Source organism: Melozone crissalis, unplaced genomic scaffold, assembly GCF_028551555.1.
Source record: "Melozone crissalis strain CALT ecotype California unplaced genomic scaffold, PUWL_Pcris_2 ptg000006l_1, whole genome shotgun sequence".
Taxonomy (NCBI): domain Eukaryota; kingdom Metazoa; phylum Chordata; class Aves; order Passeriformes; family Passerellidae; genus Melozone; species Melozone crissalis.
This window is the reverse complement of record NW_026535784.1, coordinates 5,665,600-5,681,741: the sequence shown is the minus strand read 5'-3', so window position 1 is coordinate 5,681,741 and position 16,142 is coordinate 5,665,600. Positions and strand designations below refer to the sequence as shown.

Sequence of the window (16,142 nt, the reverse complement as noted above, 5' to 3'; positions counted from 1 at the left end):
CAACTGAATGAAGTAAAGCTGATTATTCAAAAAAAAAAGAAAAAAAGTGACAGGAGTTTTAAAGCTAGATTACATGAATTTTGCTCATCTCAAAAATGCAGGAAATTATTTTCCCTGAATTTTGCAAGATCAAGTGTGCCACTGATTAAAATTTTGTCTACTGAAGTGGAAGAGCAGAACACTGATGAGTTTGATTGTCCTGCAAGCAAGATATTTTCAATGAGACTGTTAACAAAATGAAGCCACTATGATAATTTAATTCCTAGTTCAGGCCTTCCAGCAGCTTTTCAACATGAGTAATCTCCATCAGTTCAATACCCCCAAAATTATAAATAACAACCAGTGAATACATGCCATTCAAATGTCAGCAGGCATGAACTTATGAGGTAGTTCATAACTTTTATAGCCTCATCACCAATTAACAATGTAAATAAATTGCTAAAGCCCTATCAGATTATAATTTCCCCAAAATAACATTCCTGTGATTATGTTTGCATGATTATAGTTATGAAGTAACTAATCAGAGCTGGGGGGAGAACCCTAGAATAACCCAAATTAGCAGGAATCAAGATGGTTAGCTTGTCATGAGTCCCTGCCTCTAGTGTAAGTATCTTTACATCTGAGAACCACCCCCCAGCTATTCTGCCAGCTTTGGGCACATTTGGCTCATTAGCAAAGTACTGAGTGATGAAAAAGGAGTGGACTCAGCATTATTTGATTGGTCACAGTAAAGATGTTGTTAAGGATGGATGTAGTGAAAGGTGTGAGGAGATCTCCTCAGTGCTACAGGAGGCAGAAGGCTACACCTAATTAGGCTACACCTAATTCAGCACATTATTCAAAGTTCATTGATACAGCACCTTCCCAGCACAAACTGTTTTACAGACTCAAACAATATTTAGCTACTCCTTTGGACTACATGCTGTGTCACATGGGAAGGAACGTGGAGGGGGGAGGAAAACAGACTCCCAGCCACACATAGTAGAACTTGGGGAAATTGCATTTAACTGTCTTTTGCACAAACCCAAGAAAATCTTTGATCAATAAAGAATTCCATTTTTACACAAGAAATACCACAAAGAGGCAGCAAAGCCTCAGAAAGAATTGATAGATGTTTCAAAGGGTTTTGACAGAACGCTAAGTTTCGATTTCTTCCGTGACATCACATTTCAGCCAATTAAGAAAAACAAACCTTGTTAGGAGAAAACCTAGGAACACATTTGTACCAGGAAAGGTTTTGCAGCTTGTGTGCCCATGTCCTTTTCTTTACATGTTGGCCAAAATCAAGGGAAAGAATAAACTGGTTTTTTTAAAGCCCGTTTTTTTAATGTTGAAGTTTTCTAAGAAATAAGAACAAAGATTTGCTGTTGACTTTGCTCCTCATTTAGGAAGTTCTACTTTGAGTCTAGAAAACCCAGAATTTATAGAGTTGTTTTTATGATCAAATTAGTTGGCTAAAAATAAAAGCAAATTAATTTCTGAGACCTCACTACCTAATGAGAGATCTAAACTTTAGTTTCATATCAAGCCATTAGACTACAAACATTTGGAAGCTTAAACATTACTTGCAGAAATAATATCCATTAGAGGCAATTATTTTGTGAAGAACAAATGTGATTATGAATGAGATCCAAAAGGGGGATTTTCCTATTCATTTTTTCTTCCATAAGTCTCCTCAGAAGCAAGCAGGATTTCTGTAGGCTGCAGAACCACCACATTACTGTTCAACTTTGTATTTGACAATGCTTGAGAATGTAGAGAACAGACATTTGAAAAGTGTTTGGATTTACATAGCAGCAAGTCCAGCAAGGAGCTTGAGAGCAAAAACACTTTAACACTGGCTTGCTTACAAGGAGAAACTGCTCATTGTCCATAAATTTACAGAATATTAAATGTCAGTTTTCAACAAACAGGGTACATATTGTGAACATCAAGACTGGAATTTTAAATTCTTGCCAACTCTTGTATTTGATTTCTGCTCTTAATCGAATTATGTGTTTAAAGTATGTAGAAGTAGCAGTAATTTGAGTTTACTTCCATTTTATTGTATAACCAGCAACACATTGGAACAAAGCTGTCAATGCCCTCTTGGACAGCTGCTTAGATAAACATGTTGTGACTCACACTGCTTCAAACCTGCTGCTGCTGCACAAATTGTAAACCTTTCTGTACAAATTGAAAGCCTTTCAGGAAGAGTTCAAAGGGCATTTATTTCTTTAAAAGAATGATACTATCCCTGTCACAGTAAAGGCTTATCAGTTACTTGTTATTCAGCATGCAAAATGAAATAACCTCAAAGATACCATCCTAAGGTTTGAAAGGTCAAATTAAGTCTGTGAGTCTTTAAGGCAAACACTAGCATCTTCATAAAGCTGAAAAGGTTGATATTTTTCAGGTTAAAACTGGTTACTAATAAAAGAAGCGGTTTGACTGCACAGCTGAATATTTAATGGACAAAGCATTCAGGAAATACATCCACCAGTACCCTCCACTCGATGGAGCCTGGTAAGAGTTGATGCTCCAAGTGTTTATTGTTTATGCTGCTGGAAGCAATGAGGCTGGGAACATTAATGGAATAGGCTCAAAATAAACACTGAATTCAAATGGAAGGCAAGAGGGCTACTTTAGCTAAAGGAATAAGACCAACCCAAAATAACACATGTTTAAAGCCACAAGAAATATTTATTATCAGCATTAATTTGTGCTATGTTTTATTTTTCTATACAACAAAACTACTGCATAGCTTTCACAGCTGGAAGAACCACTCAGAGCTGAGATGTACACAAATGAAATTATTTTATCATCTGTCCAACATACATTCAGTGTTCCTGAGAAACCACTATATTCGAGTTGAAACTGCAAGATCAAACACCTACAATCAGCAGAACTAGTCTTGTTATCTACAGGAATGTTATTTTACTGCCGTTACCATATTTACTTTAATCCCTTGATAGTGGAAGCTTGGATCTCCTTGATGCCAACCACTTATCTCAAACACATCAGTTCCAATTAAGAGGCAGCCCAAGCTTGTCATTTGTTAAAGGAAAAGAGAGGGGCAAATGCTCTCATAATGGTTTCATTCTGGTTTTAAAGCTGCCTGTTTGAAGCTTAAAAATATGAGACACTTGTATTACTGGGAACCAATGCTGAATTCTAGGAACAGTTTCAGGAAGCATACATACCCCAAAACAAAGCCACCAGTGTCAGAGGTACCAGTAGAAAAACGAAAACGAACTAGGCTGACCATTTTTCCCTCTGCTTCACATAAATCTAATGTCACATACATAGTCATAAGGTTAAATAAATTTAGGTCAATAAACTACCAGTGTAAGTTAAATAATTTTGAAAGGTCAACAAACTACCGGAGTAAGATTATACTTCTAATAGTAAAATATGTTTATTATTAAAACCCTCAGCTGTTCTAAAACCAAGATAAATGTCTAATCTTCACGAACTACAGTAAGTGAATAAATTTGTGTACTTTACAATATAACTCTCTGCTTTCTACTGTTATGGTGTGCTATGGCTTTTTACTGCTATACATTATCAGCAATGACCTAGAGCAATCTGATTACAAATTAATAATTGTAGCTGGACTGGATGGTAGGAAAACTCTTTGCCTTTTGACTTCTGCTATGGTATCTTTTCAAATGAAACCAAATGGTGAAAGCTAATGTCAGCATTTTTGCTTTAAACTGCATTTCTTATGGCAAATAATGAGCAGTTTTCAGTATGCACCATGTAGCGGTGCAGGATGCAAGTTACACGTCACAAACCAATGCTGTGTCACAAGCCCTGATCCAAAAAGGGAGGGGGTGATCAGACAAAACTGACCAAAGTGATACAGAACATACCAACCCAGGCTGGGCCATGCCAGCTGCTCTCTACCTTCCATGAATGGGCAGTTACAAAGAATGAAGACATTCCCATAAACCCCAAAGGAACGTCAGCATCTGTCTTCGTATTGCAGTACATAAAGATCTCCCAAAAGTCAGAGTTCAGAGGCTTTTATGGCATCAGAACACAGCAAAGCCTGGACTCACCATTTATTCTACTCCCTGTCAAAAATTCTAAGTGCTAATCTAAACACAGTATTAACTGGTCACTTCTTTGTATCTCCATAATGTAGGTATGTACCTATCCACATGTACTCAGCCATTAGTAACTGCCTCTGTGTCTAACAAACCTAAACACAGTTATTGTCTCACACTGACACTAGCCCTTTACTGCTCTGAGGTATTACACAGCAGCACAATTAAGACTGAAGACTTCCTCTTTTCAAAAAATATACTCCTTTCACTTAGTATCGTTTTTCCTGTCATCAAATCCATATTCTGTATTTCCAAAAGTCCCACATTATAAACAGTTTATTATATACAAACCAAATATTTTCAAAAAACACCAGAATATCTCTGGCAAAAAGATCACTAAGTAAACAACACATCACTTTTCCTTTTAGATTGTTCCAAAGCAGATAACCAGTTAATCCTAAGGAGCAGTTCATCTCTACTCCAAAACACATGTACACCCTTGACTAGCAGTCTGAACACTCTAGCCTGGTGTCAGTAAGGCAGGGAGCACAGCAGAACAGCAAATGTTGCAGCTGCTGGGGGCAGCTCTGCAGTTTATTTGGGAACCCTCGCTCCACAGACCAGCAAAAAGAGCCCCAGTGTCATGCAGTCAGATGTGGCTTTTCACAGAACAGAAGTTGAATTTCTATTTGACACCAGCAAACTCTTGATTTCCAACTTTTCCCCTTATTTACTGACTGCATGCTGTGTAAGTAAGTATAAGCAGCCAGAGCTCTGACGGCGGGCAGAGCTCTGAGTATTTTTAACGTTTAAAAGGGAGGCAGTAACCTCCCTACACTCATAGATAAAGCAGTCTAATTTCTATGCCTCCTTCTTGGTCTCCTTTTGTTTCTCTGGGCAACCTTTTTTGACATTTTTCCCATCAGAAAAAAGGGAACAAGGTTTTGTCTTTCAACACTGAACTTTAAAAAAACCCAGAGCTACTCTCAAACCCAAGTTTCTCAGCATGCATCTGTACCCCTGAGACAGCAGTAGCTAAGGAGGTTGCTCCTGATAGATTCCCTGTAGGAGTCAGGAAACATCTTACTTCAAGAAGCCCTGCTGTCCCTGTCATTACTCCTTCAGAGATAGGTAGTGACTCCTTAGACATCTGGCTCCCCTCCCACTGCTATATGGCTCTAAAATTACATCAAAGTGAGATTTGCAGTAACTCTAAGATATCCACAGTGATTTAAGTGAGTCTCTGTTTCTGCCCTGAACCCCTGAATGGCCTGAGCTGAGATCAGTACTGGGCAGAGAACAGACTGCACAAAGCCACTCCAACCCTGGGGCCGTTCTCCACTACTCAATTCTTAGCAAAAGACTCCATACACAGCACACAGTCCCCTGTAAGAAAATGCTTTAGCCCTAAACTCAAGTATTGCAAGTGCTTTGTGAGTTCTTCAATACAGGGGTGTGTTTTTCAGGAATACACAAGTATCACATGCAATAGGTTCCCCAGGTGCCAGGGCTTCCATGTCTTGCTGAAGCACTATCCCCAGATTCCATCAGCATCCCAGCAGGAAAGCTGCCTCCCGTTGCTTGCAGGAGGGGTGGGGGCACGCGGCCTGCTCTGTCCCCAGTGACAGCTGGGACACCGCCAGCCTTCCAATTAAGCCCAGGTGTCACCAGCTTAATTGGAAGGTGGCAGGGTTGCAGAGCTGTCAGAGGACTTGAGTTTGGCCAGCAGTATTTGCATTCCTAGCAGCACAGTGAAAGAGCCCAGGTCAGCTGTCACAGCCCAAGCTGAGCTTGTGGGTATGACAATTTAAGGAAAAAGTAAAATCACCAAAAACAAGCCGAAGTCTTTCCTGTGTCAAGTTCCACTCACAGCCATAGCCATCTGCTCCCCCATCCCCAAGGAGCTGAGCTACAGCAGCTGATGCCAGCTGGTTCTGGGGTCCCTGAGGCGTTTCAAGCAGAGAACTGTCTGTGGCCCTTGCCAGACCTAGGCAGAGTCATGCAGAAGATGGCTCTACACCGTCAGCTGAAGGCTGCACACAAACACTAGAGCAACTCTTACCTGGGGAGCAGCCAGTTTTCAGCACTGCACAAAGCAGCCCCCTCTGCTCACCACACAGAGGATAAGCAAGTCACCAGGAAACCCCACATATCCAGCCCAAGTCATCCTACTAGAGCAACAATTTGCAAAACCAACATTTGCACGTTCAGGAATATTAGTTTGAAAAGCTGCTTAAGGAGTTCAGAATCCCTGTTTTAAATGAAACCTCTTCTAACTGCAGTCAGAAAACAACCCAATTTGAAATTTTATGCAGAGTGAAGCTCTTTCCTTCCTTCCTACTGAAAATGGTTTGGTAGGGTAACAAAGTCCAGATTCATCTAACATTCCCTCTCACTTAGCAAACCCAAGAAAGACTCCTAAGTCCCACTGCATATTATAAATCCACTCAAATTTTAATCTTCTGACATCTTTATCTTCACTATTACTATTTTAGGTCCTAGCAAAGTTTTCAAAACTTCCTACCATCATATAAATGGCAACTAAAAAAAAAGTTGGAACTGGAAGAAAATCCTCCAAGTATTCAAAGTAATTTTATAGCCCACTGCTGATTTAAATAGGACAGGATACCCCAAACATCAATGCTTAAAATTAGTCTGAGGTTAGTTATCAGCTCTGCAAATGTAACCTATTTTTGCTTCAGCCTTACAGAGGCACAGCTCTCTTCCTAAGGGAACCAGTTTCAGCAAGAGCTGATCCAGCTGCTCTTTGCCAGAAGGACCAAAGCTCAGTGTATTCCATGGGGAGGGAAAAACAGAAATCTGATCAAATACATTAAACCACAGAATGGCTTGGGTTCAACCAGACCTTAAAGATCATCCAGTTCCAACCCTCCTGCCATGGGCAAGGACACCTTCCACTAGACCAGGCTGCTCAAAGCCCCATCCCACTTGACCTGGAACACTCTAGGGACTGAGCACCCACAACTTCCCTGGACAGTCTGTTGCAATGCCTCACCACCTCCACAGTGACAAATTTCTTCCTTATGTCCAATCTCAATCTGAGATTCAACCAGAGTAAAACCCTTGCCCTTGCCCTGTCACTGGTAAAAGTTTTTACCACAGGCCCTGGTAAAAATCCTCACTCATTCTTCTAAAACCTCTGGAGGTATTTTAAAGGTCACAATAAGGTCCCCTCCTCCTTTTCTCCATGCTGAACAACACCAACTTTCTCAGCCTGTCCTCCTAAGAGAGGTGCTCCAGCCCTGTGATCAAATTTTACTATCAATTCCTCATGGGATTATGCTGTCAAATCATATTTCACCAAAAATCACTACAAAATTATGATGGCGCAGTGTGATTTGATCTACAGTGTCACTTATGCTATTGCTTGTGTTGATCCTAAACAGTACCTGAACACTGCCCAGCAGAGCAATTTCTACCTGGCCACACACACTTCACTTTATAGGACACGCTACTACAGTTCTGTCTGAAAAATACTTAGGGCTATGTTGGAAGAAAGCATTCTCCTAACACATCTGCATGCATTCTGAGTTTTCCTAAATAATTTTAACAAGTTTGCAAGGGATGAACATTGTATGCATCATATTATATCATCATTGTGCTGCTTAAACATCTGTACTTTTAGTATTAAAACATTAAACTACTGCCATGTCAATCAAACAGCAGTTTAATGGGAGACTAAATGGGCTGCTCATATTACAATCAAAACAATAGAAATACTGACATACTGTGGCACAAAATTAGTATAAATAGACTTTATTGAAGTCAGTACCCTTGTACTGAAGCCAAAGATTGTGTCTACAGAAGCACAAGTTGTAACATTTCACAACTTCTAAAAGGAATGTCAACAATTACAACGATCATGCATACCATGGTCGATAATCACATTTTTAGAAGCATTTTCAACCATTTCTAAAGAAATGCTTATAACATTGTTATATATAGAACTACTTTCAATAAACTGCAAAACATTGATTAGCTTTTCCAGTATGAGCTACAGTGTCAACACAAAAGGGAGGCATAAATGTTTAATTTATGAAATCAGAATGGAATATTTACTGTAAAGAAAAATTAAAAAGCTTTCAAATAAAGGCCATTATTGAACCAAAGTGAAGAGCACAACTTGAACTTTGAATCCTTTCATCTCTTAAAGCTGTCCTCTGAATAACTTCAGTTCAAAGCATAAATTCAGTACTGTGAGTATTCCTTGGACTGAAGTTTGGCAATGATGCGATCCAACTGTCTCTTTGCTTCGCATTGTGGAAAATTGCTCATGTCATAATATTGAGGGGCAATTTTCACCAGCCTGTCAAAAAAGGAGAAGCTTGTTACTGATACTCAAACTTTAAAATGCATTTTACAGAAATTTTACAACTGCAAAGGAAGGACACAAAAGTTAGCCATTGTTTTCAGCTCATTCTGCAATTTTAAGACTAACTGAAATGTACACAGATGCACACATTTAAAATGGCAGTGCCATCCTGAGCAAGTGTCCAAGTTCAAAGCAAAAAGCACACATCAGCCTCACGAGATGCTCCTGTCTGGCCATGTGCCCCTTACAGCCTCCTGCTGCTGCTTCAGTACCTGCAGGGCAACCCACACAGCCAGAGCCTCTGCTTAATGTCAGTCCCTGAGCCACAGAAGTGTACACAAACAACCACTTGTGTCAGAGTACAGCTGTGCCTCAGCTGTTTTAAACTTACAAGTACAACCAGGGCCATAGGATCCTGCTTTAGGTCAGTGTTTGCTGAACCAAGATTTCTAAGCAGGGATTTAAACACATTTTCCATTAAGATACTACTAGACAATATAAATATATATGTTGTGTTTTCCAGCTTATGAATCTTTAAACTCTTCCTGCACAACAGTAAAATTACAGCAACTGAAGAACTTCCCGTGTCCCCAGAGCTTACTACAACCTGGTAAATAAAGTACAACCTTAAAGACAGGCAAGATGCTTCAGATCTCTGCTTGCGTGCAGAGATTCAGGCTTCTGACTTTATATATTTAGCTGATGAATAAGTATCATAACATGGGAAGCTGTATCACTATTATCATCTCTTTCCTTAGAATTTTAAGAAAGCATGAAATACTGTTCAGAGCCTTCTGAAAAAAATCAGACAGAAGAATTTTCCCATCCCAGTGCACTAACAGGTCCATGGAAAAGATGCTAAAAGTGTATTCAGTTCTGTAGACAGGAAGAAGTAAAGTGGACATAAAGAAGAAGTCTTAGATCTTGAGAACAGAAGCACAGATACTGAGGTATCTCCTAGCTAACTCAGGTATGCAAGTGGGTGCTAGGACATAGCCCCAAACCTCAGAACTCCAAGCAGCTCCAGGCTTACTGAAGCAAATAGTTCTCAGTCAAGCTGTGCACTGTACACAGAGTCCAGGCATCAGAGGCCTAACACAAAACCCACAAAAAGGCACAAGTACCCATAAAGAAAGCCTTCAGTCATCTACAAGATCTCAGTCCATACCATTGCCATTCCTCAAACCATTTCTGTAAAACTAGCTTCAGGAAAAGTGAAAAGAATTACCTCAACTTAAAAAAAGGCAAAAAAGAACACCCCAAGAACTCTACAGTAGATCATAATTGTTGCAATACTTTGGCTTACCATTCTGGCTTGATGTCTGTACATGTCCGGATGTAATTCTTTGTTGTAAGGACAAACTCATTATACAGCACCCATTCTGGTTTGTGGTCAAGAACAGTGGAGGGATGCAACTGCACCACCTGGTTATCTTTGACTGTTAAGTAATGCCCTGTTCGCTCCAAATGTGCCACCTAAATAAAAAGACATTCTCCCATCAACACAGGCAATTTTTAAATGAAGCAATTTCAAGCTGATTGTAAAGTGTTTTATACAAAACAAACAAACCCAACTTTCAAACCTCATCTAAACTTGGCATGTTACTTGACCACTTCAAGTATTCAAAGTTTTTTATAGACACAATCAAGATGCCAGATGTTTTTGCTATCTGCCATGGTACGTGTATATTCTAATACACAATTCAAGCAACATACAAAAATAATTATCACCCAAAGAGAATAATCATTATTGCAACAGCAGCAATGCAAACACAAAGGAAGGGAACACACATGGACAGGTTTGCAACATCACACAAAGTCAGCTGTGCTCTACAACAGACATCTGCTTCAAGCATTTCATCTGCAGTAGCCACTGTAGGGCCAGTAAGCCACAACATTATCCTTTTATGAGAGAGGTCTCACTACTGCATGAGCTTCAGAGCTGGAAAATGTAGGTTCAGCGACACACTTGTGCTGTGACCTTGGTGAAAATCAATTAACCTCCCTCTGACTAAGCTTCTTGCTCTATGAAAGGGAATAATGCCTGCCTTGCCAAGATGCTCCGATACCCAGCTCATTAAGATTTGGTAAAGCAGACAGTTATCCTTTGAATGATATCCTCTGTACCAACAGCTAATCTAACAGAACAAGTAACTCAAATTAACTCTTTGATACTAGTAGCTGAAAATAACCTCCTCTCATTATGTATATACACACATAGACAGAGTAAAAAGATTAAAAAGGTTGGCAATGGCTGAAAGACATCGAAAAAGACATTTATAATAAGATCATTAGCTGTTTTCCTTTAATATGGACTGTATACTTCCTTGGTTTCTTGAATTTCTAGGTATATTTCACCTTTTTTTTTTTGCCAAGTCAAGAGCAAATTCCATCTATTAGATTAAAACCCCAGGCCTTCTAAAACAATAGCTACCTAAAGTTTTAAGCCAGAATATCTCTACTAAGAAATTACTTACTTTGAGTGTACTTTTCTTTAAAAAGTTATGACATTAATATCCAGAACATGTTTTAGGAGTAGAACAAGATATTTCAATACTTTGCAAATTTTGTCACACAAGATTAGAGAGGTAACAGTTTATTTCAAGTGTGGGAAACCAGAAGACATTCCTTTAAATGGAGATTAACAGCACACTGTAATGATTTAGGCCTAATTTTATTTAGCTCAATATAACATCTGTAACATTAAATAGCAGTAGAGGTGCAAACCAGACTAGACAGTCATGTGTCACAGGCCTAGCACAAACACAGCACACCTTGCTGTAGGATTACAATTTTTTTCAAAGGAAGTTTTGTTTAAAAATCAATTTCATTTTTCAGATCAGAAGTACACATGCATACAGAAGTATCTATTTTACCTGTTCTATTTCTTTCTAGAAAAGGACAGAACCATGCATTATTTAGGTTTTATTCTAGAAAAGCGTGCTGTTAAATTCAATACAATTTACCTTTAGCACCTCAGTCTCACTCATATGTATTAAAACAGTGAAGTCTTACACTCTACCTTTCCCAAATACAATTTTCTTTTACATGTCATTTGTAATGGTAGAGTTATGTTTCTTATTGTCTTTGCATAATTCTGAAGCATACTCAAAGAAAAATTAATGCTACAGAAATGTATCTCTTAATTAGCTCTTAATTTCCAGGGAAGGACAAGAATTAAAATAACCCCAAATTACAAAGAAAATGTTTCCTTAGACCATTGATATCTGGGACAAGCCACCTTCAGGTGGTTATATATATACTATTGTGACTGGCATCAATCCTGAGGTAACAGTGAGCTGCACTATTTATCCTCTTCAGCTGTTTCCACAGAGTGTGCTTGCTGGCACACACCTTGGTAAAGAATTTCAGGGTCAGTGATGGCAACTCTGTGGGGAAATACACAGTGAAGCTGTGGCTCCAGAGCAAGCCACAGTGATCTGCCAGCTGCTGCATTTTCCTGCTCATTCCTGGCCTGCACTGTTCCAGCACAGATGACCGAGCCCATTCTTGCTTCCACTTTGTAAGTGGCTGCCAGGTCACTGAGCTGAAAGAACGTAGAATGGCCTCAGGCAGGCACCAAGGCTGACATAAGAAAGCAAACAAGAACAAATGGGAGGCAGCTTCTATCTCTCCTCTGAAAGCCTGGCTTGCAAGCATCACCAGTGCCTGTAGGTACAGGGGTGGTTGGACCAAGTGTCCTCCAGAGGGCCTTTTCACCTCATTCTGTGATGTCTGTCAGAGTATAAAGAGCATGAGCTTCCACAGAAACCACAGGATCATACAGAGTATGGCAAGGAAATGGGTTCATTTCTGATGAGTAGTGGTAGCAAGCAAGAGACTACAGAACATACCTGAACCCTGAGATCCCCAAAGAATTAGGCTATTCGAACATGACTCTGAAAGAATGGCCAAGTGCCAAGCCAGCCCATGTATCTGCAACAGATTACTCTGCAGCCCCTGAAAAGCTCACAAGGCTGATGATTTAGAGACAATTATAATCTTTCTATGAACGTGACAAACTTAAATGGAAACAGTGGCACATGCCACGAGAGGAAAAAAAAGTTTCACTTCAAAGTCTCACCACAATTTTGTTAAGAATTACACATCCTCCTCTGAAATTTTAAGTATGCTTGTGCTTATTTCTTAGCTATCATGTCATGGAACCTAGAGGGTGAAGTCAGGGGTCTTCAATCAAACACTAATACTAAATGCAAATGCACTTGGAAGGTCAAAAGCAGGAACAGTATCACAAGACCCAGCCCTTTCAGATTTAAGGCTACACATTGTGACTCAGGACTCTTGTCAGACAGTTTAGAGAAAGGACTGGTCTTTGTTCTTTCTGATAAACCAATGCTAGCATGCACCAAAGGAACCTTGGCAGTTGCCTGGATTTCCAAAATTTCTGCTTGGAGCACACACAAGAGTGTTTCTGAATCTATTAAAAAGTTTTACACCACTCTTCTGCATTCCTAAAGAGCAAAATGAATACTATTAAATGCACCACTGACCACCTTTGTGTCGTAAGTTTATTTTATTACCATTCTATTATTGTAGGAGCCTGATTATGTAAAGACTTCAAAATATACATAATTCCATACAAGAAATAAGCACCAAAGATTGAGTAGCATCAGGAATGAGATTTTAATTAGAAGGCAAATCATCTGCCATCTAACTTCCTGTACAGTATTGGTTGTTTATCCTCTGCAGTGACCATGATATATATAGCCTGTGTTTGACTGTCACATCTCCCAGCAAAGATCCCAAGCTTAATCTGCACACCTTTCTAGCCAAGGGGGCCAATGGCATCCTGGGGTGCATCAGGAAGAGCACTGCCTGCAGCAGGAAGGAGGTGATCCTGCCCCTCTACTCAGCCCTGGTGAAGCTCATCTGGAGTTCTGTGTCCAGTTCTGGGCTCCTCAGGGCCAGAGAGACACGGAGCTCCTGGAACAGGTCCACAGAGGGGCTATAACGATGAAAGGACTGGAGCATCTCTGTCACAAGGAAAGGCTGAGGAAGCTGGGCCTGTTCAGCCTCGAGAAGAGGGACCCCATCAGTGTCTAATCAGTATCTGAAGAGAGGGTGGCAGGAGGAAGGAGCCAGGCTCTCTTCTGTGGTGCCAAGCAACAGGACAAGAAGAAACAAACAGAAATGAACTGAAGTTCCATTTGAACAGGAGGAAGAACTTCTTTACTCTGCAGTAGCAGAGCATTGGAAGAGACTGCCCAGAGAGTTTGCAGCTTCTCTCATGGGAGATATTCCAGAACCTGCTTCCACCTTTAAATTCTGATTTAAACTATCAACTATCAGTTCTGCTCTGTCTTCAATACTAGACTGAAAATACAATGATAAAAACCTAGGTTGCTTTTGACAACTGATAGAAAACAAAATCACTAAGAGGAAGATGACCCATCCTGAAGTCATTTATTTGCCTTTTCCAAATCGTTGCCTTACCTTACTTTCTGTGGTGTAACTATTTTTTGCTTAGTTTTAACCACGGTGACTTCAGCTACTATTAACCCTTTAAAGATTCTAAGCTTAGTTTTGAGTGGCTATCAGAGATAAGCCTCCATTAAGGGGTTACCTATTCTTGTGACTTACTTTGATCCCCACCTAACAGTAAGCTACAGTATTTATCCTATTTAGACTTTTCCATAAAGTATGCTTAGTTACTTAACAGAAGTAGGAGAAATAATCTATACCTAGTTCTGTAAATTTATTACCAAATTACAAATATATTACACAGTACAATATGCCAATTCCTCTCCCTTTGTAAGACAGACTATGTCTGGTACAAAGTAATTGAGAAATCAGTGCTTCTCTTTTTGCAAAGACCACCCTTGCTGTATTTTACATATCCTTTGCATATTCTGATGTGTGATACAGAAAGTTATTTTTAAAAGTTTTGCATTATAAGAACTAGAAGAAATCTGAGACAGCACAAAAATTTTAAGACCTTTAACTTGTCAATATCTATCTTTCCATAAGTTTTACTATACACAGAACTGTTGACAATTTTAAATTATTTTACTATTCACTTTGCTTGTCTATGGTAGATTTACTGGAATTCAAATTTGCATTTAAATATGAAGGGTAAAGAGATGATTCATCACCAGCAGGAATTCCACATTTATCTGTCTCTGACACACAACTGAAGGCAGGTGTACAGTACTTAGTACTGATTACATAACCAGTACAATTACAATAGTCAGTACAAGCCCATACTGTCTGACATAAACTACGTATCTTGATAGGTACAGAAAATTCTACAGTGAATTTTTATGACTGGTTTTACCAAACGAGTCATAAATTACCAAAGTCTAAACCATGCAGCAAATGAGAAGTATTTCAAGACAATGGTTACTACTGCTTTTTCTACTTCACACTGCCTTTTTAAATTTAGAAAGTTTGAAGATCAACTTCTGCCATGTGTTGTCCACACACCTCAGTACTTTACATGCAGAAGCTATCTAGAGTACATGCACACATTTCACAAGTGCCCACACTTGGAATTCCACACATGTTCTCTACTAAGAGGACAAAGGATGATGTATGCATTTCATTACTAAGGTTTTCTGAACAAAAGCCCCCAAATGCTACAGCCTAAATATTAGCTTAGAGAGGGTGTAATGTGTATACAGACTACAACTGTAAGTACTTCAGCTGCTGGTAAATAACATCTGAGTTTTTAAAAATTTTCTACTGAAGGTTTCTTAAAGCAACATGGAATTCACCATAAAAAGTTCAGAGTCAAGGTCAAATACATACCACACTATCATGAAGGTTTAAAGAGCTGAAGAAACTCAAACTAAAATAGACCAACACTTTGAAGAAGAAGAGCAACAGCTGAAATGGCTTCTACTCCAAATAGCTCCAACAGGTCAGCTATATCTATATCCTGATACATCCCAAAAATTCTCCTAGGCATTTTGTGTGAAGGAGGCAGTAAATAACCTACCAACCATGGAAGCCCAAGCAGACTTCTTTAATTTTCATCTGCTTTAATTTTCATCTGCATGAGCCTACTTACTACTGTATTCACAGCAAAAATACTAAGTCAGATCTTTAAATCCTACAACACAAGAGACCAAAAATCTACTTGCACCAACACTGGTGCAGCTCCCCATGCACGGGAATAGGTGTTTTCTAATAGGAAAACACCAATTGGAGGACAAGTTTTGCTCCAAGTAACATAAAACAAACAGAGAGCACACCAACTTCCAAGTACATGGCCTCCCCACAGGTCCAACTAAGTGAAAGAAGGCATGGGGTATAGTGCCAAACAAAAGTGCAGCTGTGACACTCAGACCTGCCTGGGGCCCAAAACGGAATGCTGGGCAGAACTGTTCTTTGTCTTTCAAAACATGTACAGAAGTAAAGGTGTAGGTGGGAATGTATTCTGAAGCATTTGCCAAGAAATATGCAGAAAACATGTCCCAAATTCAAAGACTGAACACAGTTACAGTCTACTTGCCTGAAAGGTTACAACAAGTAAGGCTTTAGAACCATTTAGTTATTTAAAAGCAGCCAACAGCCTTAATCTCACATTTGCATTACAGTGAAATGCAGCTGCTGACATAGATATTTCTGTATTCTGAAAACCCAGAGGATGTTTTTGCTGCAGACTGGCTGGCTGAGCTCTGGAGACAACACTTGGCAGGGGCAGTTTAAGGAAGGGGTGCCCGAGTCTGTGCCCCAGCTGGGTGTGTGAGTGCAGTGCTTGTCAGGCCCACGCTGTCCTCACCTGCACAGCACTGACCAGCTGGCAGTGCTTGTGT

The 16,142-nt window shown here is 39.7% G+C and overlaps 1 protein-coding gene across 1 annotated transcript in view; it reads right to left on the bottom strand.

Annotated features, from left to right (window-relative positions):
- Positions 1-7,703: 7,703 nt before the first annotated feature.
- Positions 7,704-16,142, bottom strand: part of DHX15 (DEAH-box helicase 15) — a 45,674-nt gene continuing 37,235 nt past the window's right edge. The window contains exons 13-14 of the mRNA XM_054296060.1: positions 9,671-9,840; positions 7,704-8,358 (exon numbers count right to left, since the gene is read on the bottom strand). Coding sequence (XP_054152035.1) covers positions 8,241-8,358; positions 9,671-9,840 — 288 coding nt within the window. The 3' untranslated portion in view covers positions 7,704-8,240. The remainder of the gene's footprint in view (positions 8,359-9,670; positions 9,841-16,142) is intronic.